Below are 26637 nucleotides of genomic sequence, written 5' to 3' on the forward strand. Positions count from 1 at the left end.
TTTCATTACGCAAACTAGGTAATATCATCAGTGCTAGTCATGTCCCTTTATGTTCAGTGGTGTACTGAAGGCTGGTGTTCAGAGGTGAAAGAGACAGCTAAGGAGTTACCAGGAAAGGGCTCAGCACCAACATTTGGGTAGAATTGGATGTAAAAATAGCATTTAGACCTATGTACGGCTTCATTGTGCTTTACAGCCCTCTCTAAGCGGTTTACAGAGTCAGCATATTGTCCCCAACCACCTGGGTAGTATGGGTAGTCCTTGACTTATGACTATTTCTTTGGTGACTTTTCAACATTATGGCAACATAGAATGCAAGGATTAAGACCCATGCCTGAAGTTGTGGTATCTCCATGGTCACATGATCAAAATTTGGGTCCTTGATGCCTGCCCGTATTTATGACCACAGGAGTGCTTTAACTCCCCTCCTTCTAAGCCTGTTGCCCTGCGCACCATCACCTCAGCTATCTTCTTGCTCCTGCTACTGAAGAGGTGTGCTCAGTCTGGCCCTTTGCATCCAAATTCCCCTTCCTAATGCATCACAAATCTCAGACTGCTTCTTCCTTTGCTTGCTTTTGCTTCTTAGTACACTCTGGGCTGGGGATGCTTCTTGCTTTTGCCATTTTGAACCATGCCAGGAAGTCCAGACTCAGACTGGAGCACTGCAAAAAGCAGAAGCCAGCAAGCAGTCCCAGTTCTGCTGCATCAAAATGCTCCTTTGTGTTGTGCAAAAAAAACACCCCTCAAAACAACCCAACAGCAGCCCCAAAGTCCCAGTGCACCAAAAAGCTGCTTTGCTCCACCCCCAGCACGAAGGGCCTGTTTGGCATTGTGTCTGTGGGGCTGCTTTTGCCTTCCCCACCTCTCCAATGTGAAGGGCCTTTTTGGTGCCACAGCTCTGGGGCTGTTTTTGGCATTTAACATTTTTTGAGCATGAAGCCCAGTCATAGCCAGCCCAGCAGTCAGACCCAACATACCTCAGCAGCAACAAGAGAAAGACGATGACAAAGGTCAGCCGGGGTGGCAGAACACAGAGAGGCAGGTCTTTTGGGCTGCAGGGTTGTGAGGCTGGGAATAAACTGATGTGGCTGCAGCTTGCTGTGATGTTGCAAGCCTCCCAAGAGCTGTGCAGTTCTGTGGCTGCTTGAAGCCCTGCAAGGCCAGGTATAGAGCGGCCAAATTGTTTTAAAGGATGTGAAATGTTAAAGATGTTATTTTCTCTCGGGGTGGTGGGGGGAACACAGAATGCCTTTGCTATTTCTCAGGATCCTTGTTCCCAGCGGATGCAATCACCATAGAAAGCAACATAATACAAGAATTGCATAGATGAATTGAATCACACCTTGTATACAGTTGTTCCTTTAGTACATTTCTCAATTCTATCTTTAGAGACCCATGACACTGGTCAACATGCTTTTCCTAACTAATGTAAGCGGAAAGGTTATCTAGAAATAGATGGCAAATTATTCTTATTCCTTCTTCATTGCATAGATATAGAAAATTGTGTAGCCAAGTTGGCAGAAGTGGTAGCTGGCAACAAGCAGCAAGAAAAACACTGCATATGCTACACACATATACATTACTGTTTTCTTCTTGATATCCTAAAAGAACTGGATTCTGACTATTTGGCTTTAATCAATGTTGTGATGGAAGAATGTTTTAATTTACAATTTTTGGAGGTATCTGATTTTTCTTGGACAATTCTTGATTATAGACCCACAACTCTCAATTCTTGGTGGGTTTTTTTTTACCCATCAATCTTACTTTGAACTTTTCCTATAGTTGGCATATCATTGTTTCATCCACCTTGCAAGCTGCTGCACTTTACATACGCTGTGTGTTCGTATGGTCAGTATGTGCTTCATTAGATTTGAATATTCATCATATGGTTCATTAAGCTCAGTATCTACCATAGTCACTAGAAAATATTATTTTGCTGGGCCAGTCTGCAGAGAGGTTACATTCTGTTCAAACATGGATTCTCTGTGGCTCAGCTAGCCCTTGATCTCTGTTCATCTAAATACCCTCCAATACTTTCTTTCTCTTCTTATATTTATCCTCCTTTGTTGAAAGCTCAAACTGTGGAAACCTTCAGCCTGAATAGCCTGTTTCATTCTTAGTAGCTGTATCTCCTGCTGTTGCTTCTACCTACACCCCACTTTGCCATTGTGCTAGAACGTGTGTAAGAAAGAGAGTGGGCAATGGGAGATGCAGAAAACAAGATGTTTTGGGATTCTTTTTTAAGCCTGTAAAGGATGTTTCAAAATCTTACAAGCATCTCCTTGGGTTTTATTCTTCCAAGTCCTTTTATTCTTAAAGCTATTCTCCCTGCACTTGGCAACCAAGACAAATGTTCCTGCTGCTCAATGCCTGTGTTAGAAATCTTGTTTCACATATGCTACTGATCTATTTTTTCCTCTTTACATGCATCATTCTTAGGGAAAAGTTGCAGCTGAAGTTGGGTAGTTATAATCAAAAAGGAACATTCTAAATCTGGAGGGAGAGGAGGAGGAAGCCGGGAAGGACAAGAGAAGAAAGTAAAGAGAATAAAAAGAAGAATGATTGATTTAAGCCTTAATAGGTTGTATATACTTACATTTCAAAGTTGATTATTTTACTTTAGTATGACATAAGAGCTCATTTATGTTAGCTTTATATTTGGATTGTATGGGTTTGTTTGTTTGTTTATTCATTCATTCATTCATTCATTCATTCATTCATTCATTCATTTATCCCAGTCTTCTTGTTATTGTTGTTTATTGTAATCCTTGCTATATAATTTTCATTTTTTTTCAATCACATTTGTTCTTGTTTTTAACATTTTTCTTTGTAATTTTCCAGAATTGTTGGAAGGTGAACAGCATATAATTTTATAACAACAGTTTTCCTATCCACATTATACAATCATTAGATTTGCTATAATTAATGAACATGAGAATTTGTCTTCTACTTATTCAGATTGTTCATCTCCTTAACCCTGTCTTATAGAAGAGTGACTTCTAGTTGTTATCCAAGATTTGAGACCTATATTTTACCTGGTTCTATTAGGGGATGCTAAGAACTGAACCTGAAATGTTCTGTCCAAAACATTATTGTAGGAGAATTTTATAGTTACCTCAGGCATCTTACATATTGAGTAGGTTAATGTTTAAGTGATACATCTTTATGTCAATGCTTACAATATATTAATATCCACAGGGTTCACTATTTTCACTGGACATCTTTGACAGCTGCTGAAACTTACCACTAATATTAGCGTCTGCTAGGATTCTACTCTGGGTCTCCTTTGATCATGGCCACCATGTTTATTTTACGAGAATGCATGTTCTCTTGTATTGGGACATTTTTTCATAGCAGCTTCTATGTTCTTTAGAATATTTTGGAATAAAGTCACTTCTGGAATACTGCAGTACTAAAATTTGATGGTTGCCACTGATGGGGGGCCATTGGATAGTGCTTTGCTAATGGATCCCTCAGCTGATTGCCACATAAAGCCTGTGCTGATTATAGTGCCTTTCTAGTGACATTGAGGTATTATAGTATTACAAAATATGCATACTGTAATTTTACAAATACATGCATAAAAGTTACAGCTTTGTATAGCTGTATCAGTTCAGAATACAGCTGCTATGAATGATGCCATTCCATGTTGAGAATTACAGTGCCAAGAAAAAAAGAACAGTAATGAAAGTGCTACTATATTACGCTTTATATAAATCCATGATGTTCCATTCTCTTTCCTACACATCAAAGAAAATATTGAAAAACTGGAAAATGTGCTATTTCATTATCAAAGGCTTGGAATAGTTATCCACTAAATGAGAAAAAGCTACAATATTGACTTTTTATTTTTAAATCAGTAAAACAGAGTGTATAAAATTACGCATTGAGAAAATAAATTGAGATGTTTATTAGAATAAATTAGGCTGAACAGTGGCTCAAAGACAAAATGAGTTAAGGAAAAGAAATTTCATGAATCCATTCCCAAGAAGCGTCTGTCATAGTCATTAATGTTATTTTATATATTTGCAGTTCTATAAAATATATTTACGGTTATATAGTATGTTAAGGAACTGCAAAATTGTGTGCATCCTATTTCTATATTTGTATTATTTGGATTTTTTAGAAAGTATTACATTGATTTGAAAGGTAATATGTAAAATTATCTTTCAGCCTGTTTACTGATTAGAACTGGCAAGATAATTTTTTCCTGGCCTGTCCTAATTATATGAATACTGCAGAAGATAAGATAATATATTGTATGCATGAAATATTTTGTTGATATTGCTTAAACAAGGATGTAATACTTTTCTAGAAGTATCAGAAATAACTGAGATTGAGCTAGGAGTATCTTGACTCCCTCGATATTTTTATAAATAGTATCTGAGCTTTTCTAGCCTCAGAATTGTTCAGTTGGGAAGAGAGAAAAATCAGTAAGTGTTAAACAAATCAATTAACTGAGCATAGAATGTATAACAGCCACTTTCACATGCATCAATTGTTTGTTGGTCAATTAGAAAACAATACAGATGACAGCAAAGATTTTTTTCCATAGTGTCATCTTTTCTTTTAATTGCTGGTAACTATAAACTGTTCCTGCTTGCAGAAATAAATGGACTCTACTGAATATGATCAGTGATTCTGCTTGGGTATGAGGTACCATAAAACCTGTGTATGGCTAATAACCAGCTTCTTGTAGGACTGTGCAGAGATCTGAATTCAAAGGGTTAAATGTGATGTGAAGAATGAATAGCCCTGCATAGTGCAATTGTCAGAATACCATAAACCACATGTACTTCCCCCCCCTACCCCAGGATTGGACATCTGCAATGGACAGGTAATGGTATGAGTCCAGAAAAGGATGCACATGTTTTAAGGCTTCCCAAAAAATCCTATGTATGCAGCCACCTGTATTTTGAACCATATTCTGCACCACAAATCTGGATTTCTGCACCATCCTAGCATTTATATTTTGTGCAGAAACAAATTAATAATCAATATAGTGCTTTCAGTACTAGTGTAATATATCCTTCTGCTCTCTGCTGGAAGATGTTTTTATGAAAGGCAGAAGAAACATAAAGACATACTAAAGGCCTCCCTAAAGTTGCTTGACATAAACATGTAAAAAGGTAAACCAGTCCCTGTGGATTTTATTCTGCTAGTTATTGTCGACTATATGGGATGATGTTCATCTCCATTTCAAGGCCATTGAGCCTGCGCTGTCCAAAGACATTTCTGCAGTCATGGAGGCAACATGACCTCACAGAGCACTGTTATCTCCCATAATAGGTGGTACCTATTTATCTACTCGCATTTGCATGCTTTTGAACTGCTAGATTGGCAGGAGCTGGAGTTAGAATCAATTTTCCCTCTAAGCTGCGCGCCTGCGCAGACGCGCACATAACAAGAAAACACCGCGCAGAAGTTTCAAACTGCAGCGCAGTGTTTTTTAATGTCTTAAAATATGACTGAAAATATCCCCCCTCCCTCCCTTCTCTCTGTCTGCACCGAACTCTCTCTTCCATCTGATGATTGGTGAAATCAAGGAAGACTCTGCCCGGAGACTGATGACGTTGCAGAATGGAGAATTCCCATTGGTCCTATGGGGCTTCGTTGGTTCCTGGGAAAACGCGATTCGCTGGTTGTAGCCTGCTTTTCTCTGCATATCTGGGGTTTCTAAGGCATTGCATCGTCTGAAGCCCCGTTCTGGACTGGACAATCTTTCTGCGATCCCTTCGCTTTGGGGAGAGAGAGGGAACCAGCGTGGAATTGGACTGTCTGAGCCAAAGGGGTCCACGGGATCTTGAGACTGGATTTTTGAGCAGTACCAATCATTTCCATGCATTCCTTTCCCTTTCTGTCCTTCTTCTATCTTCCTTTTCTTTTCATTTTTTCCTTTCATTTCTCCTTTCCTTTCCTTTTTCCTTTCCTTCTTTTCCATTTCCTTCCTTTCTCCTTTCCTTTCTCCTTTCCTTTCCTTTCCTTTCCTTTTTCATTTCCATCTTTTACATTTCCTTTCTCTTTTCCTTTACTTCTTTTCCATTTCCTTTCCTTTCTCCTTTCCTTTCTCCTTTCCTTTCTCCTTTCCTTTCTCTTTTCCTTTCTCTTTTCCTTTCTCTTTTCCTTTCCTTTTTTCCTTTCCTTCTTTTCCATTTCCTTTCCTTTTTCCTTTCTCTTTTACTTTCCTTTCTTCTTTCCCATTTCCTTTCCTTTTTCTTTTCCTTTTCCTTCTTTTCCATTTCCTTTCCTTTCTCTTTTCCTTTTGTTTCTCTTTTCCTTTCCTTTTTTCTTTTCCCTTCCCTTTCCCTCTCTTCTTCATCCTTTCCTTTCTTCTTTCCCATTTCCTTTCCTCCTTTTTCCTTTCCTTTCCTTTTTCCTTTCCTTTCCTTTCTCTTTTCCTTTCCTTTTTCCTTTCCTTCTTTTCCATTTCCTTTCCTTTTTCCTTTCCTTTTCTTCTTTCCCATTTCCTTTCCTTTCCCTCCCCCTCCCTTCCCTTCCTTCCTTCCTGGGGATCCTTTTCCTCCTTACCCCCCTCCCCAACATCTGCTCTGATGGCAATTATGGCTAAAAAAAAATCAGGTGCTCAGGCATGAAAATGTGCCGCTCAAACACTATATTTTTCCGCACACACTGAAAAAAAATTAGAGGGAACATTGGTTAGAATGGGAGCTCATCCTGTCACATGGCGCTTGGGTCTCGAACCCGGCTTTCCAGCTGACAAGCCCAGCATCTTAACTGTTGAGCGACATGACCTCCTGGTAAATGCTGGCACAAAACCACCCTATCTGGCATAATTATAATTGTGACAACTGTTACCTCCTGGAAACATATTTTTACCTGGTTATTTATAGGGTACGGTTTTAAATTTAACTGATTTTAGGGTTTTTAGAACCACATTTATATTCTTCCGTATAGTTCTTTTAAATTTTAACCTCCTCCTTATGTGTATTTATGTGTATTTATATTGGTATCTATATTTGTATTTGATACTTATTGCTTGTTGTGTGGACTGTACACCACCCCGAGTCCTTTTTGGGAGAGGGGGCGGTCTAGAAATGTGAAGAAAATAAATAAATAAATAAATAAACTATCTGGTGTGACTTCATCCACTATGTTGTCAAGCTTGTGAAGCAAGGGACACTGCTGAAGCACAACATAACTGTGAGCTACATAAGACCAGAGCCATTAGTGTAGCAACTGCAGTGCCTATACATGGTTCTCTAACATATACGGAAACATTCTGTGCCTGAATTGGTTTCATTAGTGATTTTTAGATATATTATATTTAGCTTCAACATTACTGAAACAATACAACAACACAAACCCACCCATGGTGTTGAAGATTTCATCAATGATGATGGAGAAACGCACAATATATTTTCTAGAATCCTTCCAGAGACCAATAGATAATTCTGGGATGGATATAAAAGCAATCAAATATAGGTTACAATATGACAACTAGGTTTGAAGTTTACTAGCATGTGCACTTTTATTTAAAATTAATTTTATTCTAGGAGAATGTGCAGTAGATGTTATCCAAAGCTGATGAAAGATATTCCAGCCAGTAGTTGAGATGAGTATGGGATACCACAGATCCATGTGAATGCAGTATATAAACTCTGTATTTTTTCCTTCTGGGGAATTATAATCCTATTATAATCCTATATGATTTCATATAGATGGTTCTGAGGATATTGAATGATAACCTGATATGTTTTGTGAGACATAATGAAACTGCAAGGAACATCATATAATAGCTTCTGTTTTGAGGAAGAATTGTTTTGACACCAATTAGGTATAGGAAGAAAACTGACAATTGTACCTACTCCTAGACTGGGAGGCCATCCAGAGATTACTAATGTTCTAGTCACTTTACAAATAGACTGCCAATGTGCTCTACATTGGACTGTCTTTGAGAAGTATCTAGATGCTATAGTTGATTCATATAATACAGAGGTCTGGGCACTGATGGGTGTGCCATAGTATGCCCATGTGAAAGACCAAAACAAAAAAAACCCCAGAAATAGTCTCACATTTACTCTGTCAATCTCCAAACATTGTTAATCCCATAATCCATTTTGAAGTTAGTTTGAGTTGGATCAAAATAACCTGCTTCCTGCAAACTGCTTACAAATAGGTGTAGAAAAAGCATGTGTCTTTATTATTTTCTTGTAGACCATGAACAAGAAAACCACCAACTAGTTGGAAAAAGCTGTGTTGGAAGGTAGAGTAGTACAGTTCTTTGTGTAGTTATCATCTATAAAAAAGATAATGTGAGCTCCTGTATATATTTATACAAGAGATAACATGAGCTTCCGTATGTATTTCCTTCTATACATGGTCATATTCATGCTTGGAAACATCAGAAAATGTTAATGACACACTTTCTGTGTATTCATTTCTCCCAAAACTTAAAAAAGAGAAGACATTGTAAAGTGGGAAATTCATGCTTCTCCTGACGATGAAAGGCAATTTCCAGCAGCTCAGTTTGTATGAGCACTGATGAAGGATTCTGAGAGTTGTAGGGCATAACATCTAGAGAGCTACACATTTCTTATGTCCCCTGTGTTAACTGAGGTTATATATATTCTCTAACCTGTAAAATGACTTCAAATACTTTGGTTTGAAATATTTGTGGGGCACAAACCTATTTCACTCCTTAGCTACATGTGTATGATATACAAAGAAAAGGGAACAGGTAAGTCTTATCTGTGAAATTATATGGGAAAAGATAAGCAGCATGTTACTAGCATTGATGTTTTCTGCAAGCAACTTGCACGATTATAATTCTTTGTTATCCTTTCTCCATATTCTTGGATGGAAAAAGCTCAATAATCAATTTTCATTCGCTTTGAGAGAGATGATAAAACAATTTCTCTGCTGAAAATAATAGGACAGTGTACCATTCTTTTCTATGATTCATGTGATCTTCTTGTTCTGCTACACGACATTTCTTTTTTGAAAGAGACCAAAATGCGAGAGTCTTTACAGGCTCCAGAAACTGTTTTATTTAAAACTCCTGAATATTAATCAATACCTTATGCATTTTTATAATTTACTTTTTGTAAGTCCCTTCAAATATTTTCCCCCTTCCCTTCCTTCTTTTCCTTTCTCCTTTCTCCTTTTTTCCCCTTTTCGGTGCAAAAACTGAATGAGATTAGGTCTCTGAGAAGATTTCTTCATATTTAGAAATAAATAAGCTCCCTAATTTTTAAGATTGCTTTTTTTAACCAGTACATCTGAATGTACTTGATTGTCCTCTCATGTTTGGAAGAGAAAATGAGTAGCAGCAAACCATATCCATGAAGATATAGCAGGAGGTATGAACTGGCATCTTCTTGCTATTGCTAGCTCTTCTGAGCTTTTGGCAACAGATATGCAATTTGTGAATGGTTGCTAGGGAAACAAAAAAATTCAGCTGGAGCTAGTAAGGCAGGGACCAATTTTACCCTCTAAATATGAGACATTTAAATGGTTCTATGAATGCTGTGTTCGAGTCCATATATCATACTGAGAATGGACCATAGATTGATATGATTTCAATTGATAATAGTGTCACATCTAAATAAATAGACCCCCTCTCACCTCTTTAAACAGATAAAATCTGATAACTGGGTTTTGAAAAAACCTTATCATTGCATTTTTGCAAATTAAGTATTAGTCTCAACTTTTTCTAGATGAGGAGAAAAAAAATTCCTTGAATGGTCTCATGCTTTTGTACCGTTCTGACCAGTTCTTAACTAATCAATGGCTATAAAATACCTAATTAATCACTTTTCTTAGAATGTAATATTTAATGCTGTCCCTAGGTGTGGGATCAGAGGCATATTGGGGTTTTATGGCACTGGTGGCTTCCCATTTTCTTTACTACCAGTTTGCTTGTGTGCGCTTGCATGCTCACGTGCTTATGTGCCACTTTTGTGCATGCACAGAAGTATCTGGGTGAGTGGATGGAGCCTCCCACCACTGCCACTACTGGTTCGCCCGATCTGGGCCAAACCAGAAGCAACCCACCTCTGGCTTATGGTCACCATAGCAGCCTTGAGCTTGGCACAAGTCATCCAGGGCCAATCTCATGGTAGCGGTAATAACCCATTCTGATTTTTCTGTCGGAGCAATGGAATTGGTGGAGATTTTGATTTCTCCCTTCTATGGACAGACCACTCACTGATGAAATTCAATTTCTTGGATGCCATACCCCCCCCCCCCCCGGAAGGCTGCACCTATTGGATTGTTTTGCCCCAAGCGACTGTTGTTGTATTTGTATTTGTGGTGTTGTATTTGTGTCAGAAAGCGAGGCGCTGCCAGATTGAAAGGATTAACTGGTGACAACACTGTGGCCCAGAGGATGCCGAGTTGGGGTTTCCTTTCATGTCCCTGTAAACGAACCCACCGAATTGGTACCTATTTATCTACTTGCATTTACACAGTTTCAAACTGCTAGGTCAGCAGCAGCTGGAGTGAATGACAGGAATTGTCTTGTGACACAGCAGTACTTGGGTCTCAAATGCAGAGTTGTAGATTGTCCACCTAGCATTCTGACCACGTGAGCCACCATACTCTATCCCTGATGGCTGATGGACCCTATTGGGTTCCAGTGGGAACTTGGAGTTATTCTAGAAAACCTGCTATTCGGTCCGGATGAAGCCATGGAATAACAAGCGGCTTTAGAACAGATTGCGCCTGAAAGGTCTCTCCATGCTCAGAGTTCCCAATGTTCCCTGTGGTTTACAATAGAATTAAGGGAACTTAAGCAGGCTAAGAGATGCCTAAAGCATTGCTGGCGAAAGACAGGGAGCAAAGACAATTGGAAACAAGCTAGAGCTGCTATTAAGGCCTACCTCATGGTGATAAGGATGATGAAACATGATTATTTATCTGCCCTTATTGTATCTGCTGATAGTTGTCCAGCAGTTCTGTTCTGGGTGACTCAGTCCCTCCTTGAAGGGAGTAAAACTGAAGTCTACTTAAAGAGTTGCTGTGAAGAATATGCTGCTGCACATCTGGCAGATAAAAGCAGTTGCATTCGCTCTATGTTGGACTCCAATCTTGGAGCAGAATCTATGGAAGTGATGGGGATTATGTTTTGTGAGTCAATCTGGGAAGACATTGAGCCTGTTGAACTTGAGGAAGTGGACAGGGCTCTCTCAGCTGCTAATTCAGCAATTTGTGTGTTAGATCTGTGCTCCTCCTGCTTAATTAAAGCCTAATGAGAGGGGAAACCTGAGTGAATCTCGGCAACAGTTAATTCCTCCTTGAGAAAGGGAGTAGTGCACCCCTTCTTTAAAGGACCTTTACTTAACCCAGCTAGCCTGGGCAGTTTCTATCCAATCTCCAACCTCTCCTTTCTAGGGAAGTTGTGGAGAGAGTGGTCGCATGGCACCTTCAGAGAACTCTGGATGAAGCAGAGTATTTAGACCCCCATTTAGATCCTCAGTCAGGATTCAGACTGAGGTGGCATTGATCCCAGTCATGGATGACCTCTGGTAGGAATGGAATGGAGGTAATATATCCATCCCAGGTCTTCTTGATCTCTCAGCAGCATTCAATACCATCAACCATGGCATCCTTATGGGCCAGCTTCAGGAATTGGAAGTAGGCAGCATTGTATTTATGTTGGTTCTCCTCCTTCCTACAGGGTCCGTTCCAGTTGGTGTTGATAGAGGGAGAGAGAGCTAGTCCAAGGACCCTACTTTGTGGGGTGCCTCAGAGCTCTGTTCTCTCTCCCTTTCTATTTAACATTTACTGTACATAAGGCTTCTGGGTGATGTGCTCCAATCGGTTTGGGGTGACATATCATCAGTATGTGAATGACCCCCAGGTCTATATCTCTACCGATCACTTGAGTGATGCAGTGGATGTCCTATCCCAGTGTCTAGGGGCTGTTGGGGACTAGATGGGGCAAACTAGACTCTGACTCAACTTTAACAAGACAAAGTGGCTGTAGGAATTTAGACTCTTGGAAACAAGGACGTCCCATTTCTGGGTCTGGATGGGATGCTACTGCCCCACACAAACCAGGTATGCAATCTGGGGTCCTCCTGTTCTCTTATACATGCATACATACATGCATACAGATTTGTATGTTTTGTAGTCTGGCTATTATTATTGATAGATTGTAAGTCTGTTGGAAAAACCAGCTAAAGGGAATCACTGAGAAATAAATCAAGCAAAAACCCATTATTTGCTTCTTTTTGAAAAATGGCTGCTGCACTCTGTATGAAGTAAAAGTTCTCACTTGAGGAGGTTCTGCAGGGCAACAGCATGCGGAAGATACATTTAACTAAACCTTTCTAAGCTGATGACCAGAGACCTCTAGAAAATATGTTTATAAGTAAATGAACTGACAAGAGTTATTACACAGGCAGCGGGCAGCTACCGTATTTTTCAGAGTATAAAATAAACCAGAGTATAAGACGCACCAAGATTTTGAAGAGGCAATTTTTTAAAAAAAGTTTTTGCACTGCAGACCTCCGCAAAAGGGCCCACTTTTTGCAAAAATGGGCCCCTTTTTGTCAAAAAAGGCATGCATAGCCTTTAGGATGCTTGTAGAGTGCTCCTGGGGACTGGGGGGGGGGGGATGGGCAAAAAATGGCCCATTTTTTTTTAAAAACAGGCCTGTTTTTTGCCCCCCAAAAAGGGCATGCATAGCCTTTAGGAGGCTTATAGAGTGCTTCTGGGGACTTGGGGGGCACAAAACAGCCCATTTTTTGCTCATTGTTGCCCTCCCCAGCCCCCAGGAGCACTCTGGAAGCCTCCTAAAGGCTATGCACAGGGGGTGGGATTTCGGGAGGCCAAAAATGCTGTATTCAGTGTATAAGATACACCAAGATTTTCACCCTTTTTTGAGGGAAAAAGATGCGTCTTGTACTCTGAAAAATATGGTAAATATCTTACGGAATGGTACTGAAATGCAAAAAGCCTTTTTAAAAATTCAGACCTGAGGCTTGTTAATTATTCTGTATTAACTAATATATATTAAATTGAAACAATTCTATATATATCTTTTCCCACAAATGAAGGCAGTGGTGATAAACAGTGCATAAAGATAACATTTGAACAATAAAACATCAGTACACGTTAGGTTTATGCAACAAACCTGGGATCTTAGAAAGTATTATCCTTACATGTGGATATGGGCCAATGCAAGAGTTGAATAGCTTCCGCAGCAGCTGTGTAAACTTCACAAAAATAATAATTGATTTAGCTCTTTGATGAGAGCTGCTACATTCTCCTCTTTCAAATGCTTTGGCCAGCCCTGGTATATCTACTGTGGATTTTATTTTCGTAGTTCATAGAACCATAGAATTGTTGGAGGGGTCCAGAAGGATCATCTAGTAGTTAAACATTTGGCAGTGTCCAAGAAAACCAATTAAACTGTCTATGAAGTAGCTCTCCAGCGCTCTTCTTAAAAGCCTCCAGAGATGGAAAACCTGTGACCTCTTGTTCACAGTTTCACTGACTTCGCAATCAGAAAGTTAATTTGTCTATTTAACTGAAATCTGGTAGCTGCAACATTTACCCAATATTTCTGCTGCTAGTTTCTGTAGCACTGGAAAATAGTTCTTGGCCATGTTCCCTATGGTATAACCCTTTCAGCTGAAAAAAAATTTACTTGATAACATTTATTACACCCTGTCTTTAGCTACAAGATTACTAGCACTCAGAGATCAGCTCCTCCTTTGCCTGAATCGAATCACTCTTCGTATGCTCTCATAATGAAGCGGATACCCATCCATTTGCCATTTGCTTCATGTCTGCCACTCTTACGTTCACCCAATGACAATGAAGCCAACAGCCAGGTATTATGTGTATATTGTTGACATCTTTAACCAAAGCTCTGTCTGACCTTTTCCCACTGATTTCATGTAGATTTTTTGTAACCTACAAAGGAGAATAATGATTGGAACAAAGCAGGATATTTGTTATGCTAGCAGTAATCATTTCACAACAGATTTTCAGGGTAGAAATATATTTGACTTGGCTAATACACTGTATAATTTGGATCCACAACTTTCTGAACTCCTATCAGCTAAGAATGCTGATTAAAAATTCAGAATGAAGAGCTTCTTATATTAAGGAAGGAGAAGATATGGCAGTGAATGTGCTTCAGACATTTGAGGAATTTGTGAAATATGTTGCTGTTCTTCTGAAGCATCAATACAATACAATGCAATACAATACAATACAATACAATACAATACAATACAATAGTAGAGTTGGAAGGGACCTTGGAGGTCTTCTAGTCCAACCCCCTGCCTAGGCAGGAAACCCTATACCGTTTCAGACAAATAGCTATCCAACATCTTCTTAAAGACTTCCAGTGTTGGGGCATTCACAACTTCTGGGAGTCTTTAAGAAGATGTAGGAGATGCAGCATCAGCATCAGAGATGTAGCATCAGCAGTAGGAGATATGCTGCTTGTAGAAGGGAGCAACACGCAAGGCATAACTATGAGCTTAATAGTTGACTGGCTCCTAGCAAGGTAGTGACGAGGAAATGGTTCATCTCTGGCCATCGTCCTGCATCTGAAAAAAAAAGTTATTACTGCCATTGTGTTAGGTTTGGCCTGTATACTTTTACTTAATTATTAGATTTTCATCCCACCATTATTACTTTAGAAGGCGACAGGCAGACCTAGTGCTCCTTTCTCCTATTTTCTTCACAACCACTATCTTAAATTTAAACCTATTTAAATTTGTGTGTTATAATGTACACATCTGAACTGAATCTGTATTACATAAATCTTGCATTTTCTACAATTAAAATGATGTTTAGATTTTGAAAACTATTGAAACGAAAAACATCTTGATATTTTGTGTGTGTATCAAGAGAATCTTGGGGTATCCAAAATTGGGTCAAGAATTCATTCTCTCTGCTTCCCACAGGTCTGAAATTCCATCTTGCCAGTATTCCCTTTGTATTGCAGCCTGATATTGGAAATAGGGGAGAAAGAGGAAGAGGTGGGAAAGGACCAAAGGCATCCCATCTAGTCTTTTTTTTTAATTAAGCCAGTTAAGGAGGAGTGATGACTTCTTCATAGGGCAGTCTGGCCAGCTTTCAGCAGCATATACTCCTTGAGCAGGCAGTTTTTCAGCATAAAGTAATAAACTGTTGGGATGGAGTAAAAAATTTGGTGGGAGGTTTTTACAGTTATTTTGGTTTATCTAAATGCTATACTTAGAAACTACCCTTAATATATAATTTGGCTTATATAATTTTCCAATACATTGGTTTCATTGTTGGCTGAGTGGGAATTAATCATAGGTTACATCAGTGAGCATCTTAACTGTGGGGTGTCACTGATCAAACCACTTCTTTTAATTGTCAAGGGGAAGGGAGCATCTCTTGGACTATGGCAGCTGGCTTTCCTTCTATGGCTTCCCAGCTGGGCTGTTCAGTGACGTGTTTGTTTGGCACATCTTGGAAGATGAACAGGACCTAACACTTAGACGTTTATTTCATCTCCTAACTCTCACCTTACATTTAAAATGCCTATAGTCTATAGAATGTTTCATTTATTCTGGAAAACTCTAGCTTTTATTCTAGCTTCTTTCAATTGCTGTTTAAAAAGTAGTGACGTTGAATATTTTATTCCTAGTTTCATTGGGTTTTCCTTCTGATGCGTGAAGTCATATGTGAAAATCCAAATTATTTGTTTGCTTGTTTATTTGTGTGAAAGAGAGATTTCTCGTTTTAAGGTCAGACTCTAAAAAAAGACCACGATGCTATGTTAGGGCTCATGCTGGTCAAAGAACACATAAGGTTTATCTGCCTAAGCTTCCCAATATGATTTATATTGGAATATAATCAATTAATTTACAATTGATTTCAAAAGAATTAAAGAAAATAAAAAACAGTGGAATCCATTGAAAAATACTTCAGCTGAATTTAATGAATAATGGCACTTAATTTTGTATATCATATTTTCAAACATTTTCAGTCTGAAATTCTATAGCTAGAGTTAGCATTTTCAAACATTATATACAGCATTTCACATTTAAATTCCATATTGAATGCAACAGTAAAGTTATTGCTCAAGCTTAACTTCAGTGCAAATCAACATGAGAAAAATTTCCTTTTTGTTACCTTTGCTCTTAAATTTCATGTTCTTTTTCACTGAATATCAAGGACAGTGATTTTGAAAACAGCATAAGTCTTTTTCTGAGAACATAAATCAAGTATTTTAAACTGCTAATCTCTTTCAAACAGTAGACTTGAAACAATTGGAACTGCAGTAAATTAGAGTTGGATCGTTAGCAATAGCTGAGAGCATATAATACAGATCAAGGGCAAAGCATATAGTGAGAGAAGCATATGCAACATTACTTCTATCAGTACACCGGTGATGACATATAACTATGAATGTGCTCCTTAATTTCACTGCTGGAGAATGTTAATTTATTTATAGCCTTAACACACAGCATATAGCAAAAACAAAAAAATGCAATAGTGAAATAGAAATAGTATATTCAGCTTTATAAATAATATAGTACAACACATTGAAATATAACTTTAAATTATTTATGGTAAGATTAGGTCAGTAATGTTGGAATCCCTTTTAGAAGTATCTGTATATTAGAATGGCAATGTGTCTGAACCTTTCTTCCATCTGCAAAACAGGTGTTTTTTAAAATTGGAGTTGCTTCAGTGTTCTGATTATTCGATCTATTCAATAGTATTGTGTGTTGCAAGTGGAATTATTGAAAATCAATGTAGTCTTAGGCAACAATTAGTTGCCGTGTAGATTGTACTGAAATTTTATAGTTTTTGCGCTTTAGCCTATAAGCGCAGTTATGCTTATAAGAATATAAACTACAATTAGCAAATGCTAATTATAGCTGATACTATTTTTCCTAGCATTTGCTATGAAGCCTAATCTAATCTTGAATGACTGCTGTTGTGCTATATCTATTTATATAACTTCATTTTTAATGGCTATTGTAACTGAAAAAAAAAAGCTAAAATTCTGATAAATTCCAAGCATTTTGGGTACTCAACATCTTTTTATTGCTGATTGAGAATAATGATGTATTAGGATTTTTGTTCAATTTAATTTCTGGAAAAGCACTTTTCTTTGCAATGTAATATTTTACTTTAGTACATCTCATTTTTGTAATAGCTGATTTTGCTGATTTTATTAAAGCATACTGCCAGGTACTAATATAGATTGGTTTGAACAATCCTAGCTCTTCTGTTTGAACCGAAGTAACTTCTTGATGATATTATAACAGTCAAAACTGCAGAAACTCTAAAATAGAACTATTTTTCCTGTGGTTTTGCCCCCAACATTTCTTACGTAGCTCAGTTGAAAGATTTGAAGAGCTATAATTTCAAAAGCAAAGGACAATTATGTTAAGATTTTTATATTCACTACTTTAATGAATGGATAAGATAATGAAAACATGAAATAATACTAATTGGTAGCACTGATATGACGGCATAGTCTTGGGGATTTATTTTATATATCAGAATATGTATATGCATAGTAAAGCTAAGATGTTGATATCCTATCACATATGTGTATTTTCTCTAACTTCTGCTGTGCAGCTTCTAACACATCCTGAAAATTGGGTAGGAGTTTATAATAAATTTGTCAGTTTAGTGGCAGTGATGATATACCTCTGAAACAGCGACTGATAAACAATCATAGTATGCATACGGAGCAGAATTTTCCTTCTGTAATAGAAGGAAAATAGTAAAATATTACTATTCCTGTTATTGAGAATCATTGAAGCTTTCTGTGAATGAATTGATCTAAAGGAAATACATTTTCTTTAACTAACATTTTCAAATTAATAAATTAAATTAAAAAGAAACAAATGCTTGCTACCGGGGAGATCAAACAAACCCATAATTATTATTTCATCTTATTTATTAGATGCAATAATTTTCCAACATTTTTGTATCAAAGCATTACTGTTTTCAACTCCCTTTGGTTTTGTATGTTTTCTGACATCTTGAAATTAAACAATTTTCAGTTCTGCCTTTTCTATAAAAAAAAGTTGTTGAGACTCTAGAAAGAGTGCAGAGAAGACCAACAAAGATGATTAGGGGACCGGAGGCTAAGACATACGGTGAACATTTGCAGGAACTGGGCATGGCTAGTTTAGTGAAGAGAAGGACAAGAGGAGACTTGACAGCAGCATTCCAATATTTGAGGGGCTGCCACATAGAGGAGGGGGTCAACCTGTTTTCCAAAGCACCTGAAGGCCAGACAAGGAATAACGGATGGAAACTGATCAAGGAGAGATTCAACCTAGAAATAAGAAGGGATTTTCTGACAGTGAGAACAATTAACCAATGGAACAGCCTGCGTGAGAGCTTCATCACTGGAGGTTTTCAAAAAGAGACTGGACTGTCATCTGTCAGAAATGGTGTAGAGTCTCCTGCTTGGGCAGAGGGTTGGACTAGATGACCTACAAGGTGCTTTCCAACTCTGTTAATCTGTATATAATTTCAGTTAAATTATAAAGCTGCAGTTCTATTGAATTAGTGCCAAATGCTTATAATTACTGGATCAAAAATTGTTTAGAATATCATTTTAAATTTTGCATTAATTCCAAGTTTCAAAATTTAGCCTCTCTGTTGATGTTTCAATAAATCTGATCAAAAATCTAGTGATTCAAACATATAGGAATAAACTATAAACACTCTGATGAAATATGTGGTTTGTAAAACAACTTCCACTAGCAACGTATTTTGCTAATGAAGAATCTATCTTCACAATCAATGTGGTTTCATTCTTTACCCTGTAATGTAAGCTCGGTAATTGTTTTTTTTTTTTTGGTACAATTAATGGATAGAGGCGATAAAGTGCTTTTCTAAGTACTTAATTTAGCATCCCCGTTCCACAAATAATAGCTTAAAGCATTCGGAATGATGTTCTAAATTGAAAGATGGGTTTCTTTTACAGGACTCGGAAAATTATTTCATCTCATTTAGTTTCTCTCTGGTTTACTGCCTGTTCACTGCCATGGCCCATTCGTTGCTGTCGCAGCCCATTCTAAAGCAGCTGATCAGTGCTGCACCAACCCCCCTCCCACACCACAATATTCAGAGTATAAGACACCCAGACATTTCCACCAACTTTTTTGGGGGGGAGAGTGCATCTTATACTCAGAAAAATACGGTAACTACCCAACAGCCAGCTCTCAAATATTTTGCTACCTTTTTCTTTGAAGACTGGCAACAGGAGAAGTCAAATGACTTTTTTCTTTTCTATCTTCTACATCAATCCCTTCTTCCCATGTTCTATTGACAACTGAAAGGGTCCTGTGGAAGAACTACAATGCCCCTTGTCATGATGGTATTCCTGGTAGCATTTTATATGCAAGCAATTAGAATCTAAAAAAAACTCCCATCTGTCTGTTTTTAACTTATCCATGAGATTTCCTTGAAACACTCTCTTTTTATGTATCATTCTAGGCTGTATATGATTGACTGGTTGATTGCTAAATTATAACTATTTCTTTTGACTTATACTCACTTCATATTTGAGAATGCAAAGGCAACCTGAGGCTGCTCAAAGCAGAGGAAAAGTTGAAGGAAATGTAGACTACAGAGTTTTTACTACCTCAATGAATATGCTTGAATGTTTTCACTAACTCTGGAGTAATAGAACGTTTTACATTAATTCAGCATTTATACTACATAATGCCTGCATGTATGCATGTGTATATATACATACATATACATATATGTATACACATGTGCACACATATTCAATAATTAGTTCTTATTAAGGAAAAATTCCTGATATGTTTAATATTTAGCCCACATGCTTCATAGTTAGAATATTTTCTATTTAGTAAATATCTGTGCATGGCTCTCCATTCATATTTCAATAGCAGCTTGTGATTTTTGAGGAGGAATATATATATCTGCTTTGAAAATATGCAAAATACATTATCCTATTTGTTGTCACAAATAACAAAGATCTAGGATCTTTATGATCCCCATGATTTGTTATAACCATTAATATAAAAGCATGGGCTTTTATATTAAACAAAATGTGAAAATCAGTCATTCCCCTAGATTTGTTGCTGCTTTCTTTCCAAGTGGAATGAAAGGTGGGGGGGTGGGGGGTTGAGCTGATTTCCCCCCCCCTGCAGTACTTTTTTCTGTACGAGATATTTTTTTAATACGTGTTGAGCAGAACTCGAGGAAGAGAAGTTGATTGTTGACTATATGCTTTCCGAGAAGCCATTGTACCAAGATTTATTGTATCTTTTCCAATATGATTGCAGGTTTTAAAAATAATTAACCACAAATTTATGATTGTGAATGCATAATTATATGTAATTATAAGTCAAGTATTAAATGCAAAGCAAATCAGTACGTTAGCTTTCCTCTTCTCTGTATATCTCAGTGAAACTAAGCAGTTTTTAAAATTATGTTCTCTTTTTGACTTTTCTTCCTTCTCTTTTCTCCTCTAATAGGATGAATCATCCATGTTCTTCCAGTTTGGCCCCTCAATAGAACAACAAGCTTCTGTTATGCTGAACATCATGGAAGAATATGACTGGTACATTTTCTCCATTGTCACCACCTACTTTCCTGGCTACCAAGATTTTGTCAACAAGGTCCGTAGCACTATTGAGAACAGCTTTGTTGGCTGGGAGCTAGAAGAGGTACTCTTGCTGGACATGTCTCTGGATGATGGAGATTCAAAGATCCAAAATCAACTCAAGAAACTCCAGAGTCCTGTCATCTTATTGTACTGTACTAAGGAAGAGGCCACTTATATCTTTGAGGTGGCTAACTCTGTTGGTCTGACTGGGTATGATTACACATGGATTGTGCCCAGTTTGGTGGCTGGAGATACAGACACAGTTCCATCTGAATTTCCCACTGGACTCATCTCTGTGTCATATGATGAGTGGGACTATGGTCTTCGTGACAGAGTGAAAGATGGAATAGCCATAATAACCACGGCCGCCTCTGATATGCTATTTGAACATAGCTTTATTCCTGAGCCCAAGAGTAGCTGCTACAATACACAAGACAAGAGGATCTACCAATCTAACATGTTAAATAGGTAAGGGAAATAAATATAATAATAAACCGGTTACTCACAAATTCAGATCATAATTAAAAGACATTAAAATGGTTGGAGTTTTTGTGTATGGTAGTTTTGGAGTCCCCCCCCCCCCCGTATATGATTCTCATCCAATGCAAAACTAATTGAGTATATACTTGGCAATAAGGAACATGTATATGAATACAAACTTCTTGGTGATGGGATGATAACAATTACATATTTCCAATGTTGTAAATTATATTGTTCTGGAACTATTCTCAAGTCCTTCTGTAAGATATTAAGTATAACTGGTGGAAACATTTATCAAGGAGACACTTAAAATAAGCATTAAAAAATGCCTAGATCTGTAAATGCCACCTCTAAGTACAATAAAATTTTGGCAACATATGATAAGTAGAGAAATATGGCTACAAAGCAAAAAGCTGCTAGACCCTGGGAAGAAAAAATGTTTTACCAGGGAGATAAGAACAAGGTTCAGATACCATAGAATACATGAGTCAGATTAAGAAACCAAAAAATCAAGAATAATGAGATCATTAGGAGAAAGTATTAGGCACAGGACTGGCACAGAAGAAATGCCACAGGTCAGTATGAAAAAGCAGCATGTAGGTGTGGTAGATAGGATTGGAGTATGATATATTGAAGTGCTGGCCTAGAAATCAGGAAATCTTGAGTTTTACTCTTGTTTATGCATGAAAGCCTCACCCACCTCAGAGTTGTTACTGTGGGGAAAGTAGCACATGGAGGGAATATAATGCATGTTCTCTGCATCACATCACTTATAATGTAGTAAAGTAATATCTAGTAAATATGATACATGTTTGATGTACTATGTAATTAGTGTAAATAGTACCAAGAGAGACAGGATTTTTTTCTAACCCTGAAGTGAGAAGCAAAACCTTCCATGCTGGGATGAAAGATTAATTCCAGTTAGTGAAGTTCAAGGAGAAGGAGTCTACTATTCATTTGGAATATGGATTCAGCCACTGAATCTGTGACTTGGCTGGGTGTTCTGTCGAGCCGGCTTCTTAAGGCAGCATGCAGGAGAAACAGGTTTTTGCTACAATCTGTTTTTAGTTGGCATAATTTTCCAGAATTCTATTGATTATTTGAGATTTTGAGCAATTGGACCTCAGTCATATAACCAAGACCTGCAATATTACGGCTGCTCTGTGGGATGAAGTTACAGGAGCACATTGTTAAGAAAGTAAACATCAGAATCTAATTTCAATGAGATGCATATCTATAACTTTAGGGTTATGGCTTTAAATTTTAAAATATTTATCTAGAAATAAAAGCCAGTGTTCACCTATTTATAGAATCATCTTCTTATTGGAACATTTTATTAGTGTGTAGTACAAATGAGACAGATTTTGTTTTTTGTTTTTCATAAGAGTGGAAGCTAAGTTGTAACCCATGAAATATATACACTAGAATTTATCAAAAATCCTTTATTCACAGGACTCCTTAGACCAGTGTTTCTCAACCTTGGCGAATTTACGTCCTGTGGACTTCAACTCTCAGAATCTCTATGCTATGCTGGCTGGGGGATTCTGAGAGTTGAAGTCCACAGGACTTTAAGTCGCCAAGGTTGAGAAACATTGCATTAGACTATGAGAAGTAAAGTAGATTCTTTTGCACAGCTTCTGTTCATTTTTTGTTTTTTCATAGAAAATGGTATCTGCACGTATTCAATATGTGCAACAGAAAAACGATTGCAATCATAGTTTTAAGCTTCTTTTCTAAGGAAAGTTAGAGGTTTTACATTTTTTAGTAGTTACAGGTTTTTCTTGCCATATAAGTAGCAGTCAGTGAAATGAGAGGCTCACAATATAATGCTGACCTAGCTGATATTTTGTGATTCCTCAAGTTTATGGGGAAGATCAGAGCAGAAAATATGGGGCTGCTGGTTTTGAAGGCAGCCATGCATACATACAGTGTCACTTCCATTTCTGGTTCAAGAGAGAGATGAAGCTCTGAAACTGCCAAAGCAAGAAATTTCAGACATCATTATAAACTCACTATACTCTTCTACGGGAGATTCTGTCTCTTCGGCAAGAAGTGTCCATGTACTGCAAGCAGAAGGTTATAAATTTTAAATGAAACTGTTATTCATAAAGTATTTCCACGAGGGGGCCTTTTTTCTGCCCCGTTTAATAAATGTGGAGAGCTGCTGACAAGATGATAAGGAAAAGAAGGGGCTAAAAGAGCAACATTTATGGGCTGCCTTTATGTGATGATATCAATGTCTTGTAATATCATCATATAAGGCTTACAATAAATTCCTTCCCACAGAAAAAAATATTGCTGCTTAGTTTCTGGGAAAATCTGTAGTCCCCATAACAAGTTTCTATAGGGGGAAAAAACCCCTTGAGATTCCCTACAATAATTATGCTGCCACAATGTTGTTCTTTTCTTGGAGATTCCCCTGCTGTTTAGCAACTGATAACCCAGAGGTGGGTATCTGCCTGTTCAGCCCAGATCGAGCGAACCGGTAGTGGTGGTGGTGGGAGGCTCCGCCCACCCACCCGGACGCTTTTGTGCATGCGCAGAAGCTTTGCGCATGTTTGTGACGAGCGAACCATTAATAGAAAAATGGAAACCCACCACTGTGATAATCCCCAATACAGTGGAAACTGGAACGTGGTTGCATCCCAGGATGCTAAAAATATGAAAAAGCAGACTATAATCCAGTCTGTTGCAGACTTCAAAGATTACAAAGTATATCCAGTCACGTCTTTTCATTTTGAGCAGCAGCTCCCATTCATATAATTTAAATGGGGGTAAGAGAGCAGGGCTGCCACTTCTCATTGGATGGAACTAGATTCAGGACATTCCTGACTGAGACAAGAGCTGCAGAATGAAAAAGAAGATGAGTTTTGAGATACATCTCATTCAAATTCTATAGTTACTCGTTCATACTTATACTGTAAGTTCTTTCTTGCTGCCGGTATTTATTGGTTTTATTATTTTTGTATGAGGTTTTATATTCTGTAAGCCACCTTGAGTCGCCGTGTGTGAATAGGTGGCAATATAAATTCAATCAATCAATCAATCAATTCCAGGGACTGCAAAGAGCTGCTCCTATTTAGAGTTGCTTTGGGAAGCAGGGATATGTCTACCCTCTACCTTTAATAAACTTTATAAATACTTCAATAATAATGCCCTCATGTGATCAAATTATGGTAATTTTTTTATAACAAGTTTTTATTGGTTTTTACAATTTTTTTCAAGGAAAAGGGATTAAAAAAGGTATAGAAAATTTTGACAGCTACATCATGCAGGGGAAGTTAGTCCCCCCAAATCTCACAACTTTTACAAAAAAAGATAGAAAAACATCAACATTTGAATAAACATTGGCAGTTTTGAGTTTTACACTAAATCATCAGTATATTCGATCATTTTCTTGTATCACTTCCATAAAGTTACATTATAACAAAAATTGCAATAATGTTTCAAATCACTTTTGTGACCTGAGTCTTCTAGATGTTGCATCCTCCCCCCCCCCCCCCGTCTGCTGGCAGAACCTCGGCCCCTCCCTCCTTCATTTCTTGTGTATCATCCCCTGTTTCGTCCAGGAGAGCATTGTGTTTTTTAGTGAAGGCCTCCGCCTCCACAACTGTGTTAATTCTAATTCTGCTGCCCTCCCAGAAAATCAGCATACCTTCTGGCAATAACCACTTGAACCAGACTCCTTTATTATATAATTTCGTTGCTAAAGAGGAATATTTCTTCCTCTTATCTCTTACTTTCTTTGGAATCTGTTTAAGAATGGTTATTTCTTTGTCTTTATATTTTAGTGGTCCCACCCTTTGAGCTCCTAGAATCTCATCTCTTGTAGTCTTTCTAAGAAATTTAACATGGACTTCCCTTGGAACATTGTGTGTTCTAGTGTATGCTGAATTGATCCTGTAAATCAGGTCAATATCCCACCACAGCTGCTGTTTATCTCTTTTAATGTATGGTAATTTTTGAAATAGTCTGACATGCGGCAATAATTTTTAAGAACAAAGTTGAGTGCTTAAAAAAATAGGGACAATTTGTTGCTGCTGCCTCATAAATGCTTGCATTGCCGTATGATTCCTTTCGCAATTCCTGGAGGGGCTGAGTCTTCTCTCTTCCTTTCCCATCTTAATCTAAAATCTACTGTTGATCTATTCTTCCACTCACTTTCTTTCTTTCCAGCTTCTGGATTATTTCCTAGAGGGAATGGCATCGTTCGGTTGGACCCAAAGGCCTTTAGTGATATCATGCAAAAGAATCCCCAGTTGCAGTTATGAATACATTTGCAGCTTCTGGCTGCCTATTATAGTGGTATGATGTTATCATAATGTTTCTTTTGCCAGCTGGTGAGCAGGGAGGAAGGAAAGGTCTGTTGCAGTGGCCACCACAGAAGTGGTAAGAGGCCAGGAAAAGAGTTGAACTAGTGCAGTGCGATGATAGGCTGGGAACAAAGAAATAAAAAACAGGGAAGGGAAAGGAGGAGGCAGGAAAAGTCTCTCAAATCCAATATCGCTACTGCAAAGAAATCTATTCTCTTCCCAAAATCTACCTAGTTTCTTCCTTCCAAATTTATTGTCTTATTTGTCTTTCCAAATCTTCTGAGGTATATACCAGGAGAGATATTCACTTACCTTCCCTACCGATTCACAAATGTGAGTGCATGTGTACAGCCTTCCGTACATTTGCTTTTGGTGAAAAAAAGGGCCTAAAGAGGATGCTGTAGAGCCAGTTCAGGTGAACCGGTCCGAACCGGTACACCTGAATAACGTCTTGTACTTTCAGTACTTTTTCTTTTTGTCCATCATTTTTTTATGAAGGGAACACCCCCCCCCCCAACTATTTACACAGTTATTAGGCAAGTGAGTATTTTGATCATGTCATAATTTTAATGCATATTTTCTACCTCCAAGCTGTATAAACTTGAATCATCATCATCTTTTAACAACCCTCATAATCCCTTGCAGGGTGGACTCCGGGCAACTGAATGGAGCTAGCTAGTGTTTAATGTTTACACAGTTTACACCAGAAGACCCTCTTTAAATGACATGTAACACCTCCCTTTTATTAAGTAAAATGCTTATGGTCCCATGAGCTTGTTTATGTGGGAGAATGAATAATTGTCCCAAAAAATCAGAATAATAAAGTGAAAACAGTAAATAACCATGCCACTTAAGTAAATAGCTGCTGATAATTTTGTGTCCTGTAAAATAATTTGATTTTTGAAAGAACACACAGGGCTGTTTTTCATTTTATTAATTGACATTCCTTGTTGCTCTCAATGTTGCTTTTAACTATATTTCATGATATAAAAATAGAAGTTGCTGGGTTGCTATGGCTCCTTGAATATTTCTAAAACATCTTTTCATCCCCCCCCCCCCAGTACATTTTCACTTGAAAATCTGGTTTATCAAGAGATCAGCTTGGTATGTCCTTTGAAACTTACATATCAAAGAAAAGAATTTCCTGGTCATCAGGAACAACAGTGCAAATATTGGAAGTGCTCAGTGTGGCATCTGGGTCAGGTAGAATGGGTGTCAGCAACCCACAGCTCCAGAGCCACATGTGGCTCTTTTATACCTCTGCTTCAGCTC

The 26637-nt window shown here is 37.8% G+C and overlaps 1 protein-coding gene across 1 annotated transcript in view; it reads left to right on the top strand.

Moving 5' to 3' along the window:
* The window catches only part of GRIN2B (glutamate ionotropic receptor NMDA type subunit 2B), a 307343-nt gene that overhangs the window by 134803 nt on the left and 145903 nt on the right, over window positions 1–26637 (top strand). Inside the window, exon 3 of the mRNA XM_081958742.1 lies at window positions 20442–21040. Within this exon, the coding sequence (XP_081814868.1) occupies window positions 20442–21040 (599 nt within the window). The remainder of the gene's footprint in view (window positions 1–20441; window positions 21041–26637) is intronic.

Source organism: Natrix helvetica (assembly GCF_964273705.1).
Source record: "Natrix helvetica genome assembly, chromosome: 6".
Lineage (NCBI taxonomy): Eukaryota > Metazoa > Chordata > Lepidosauria > Squamata > Natricidae > Natrix > Natrix helvetica.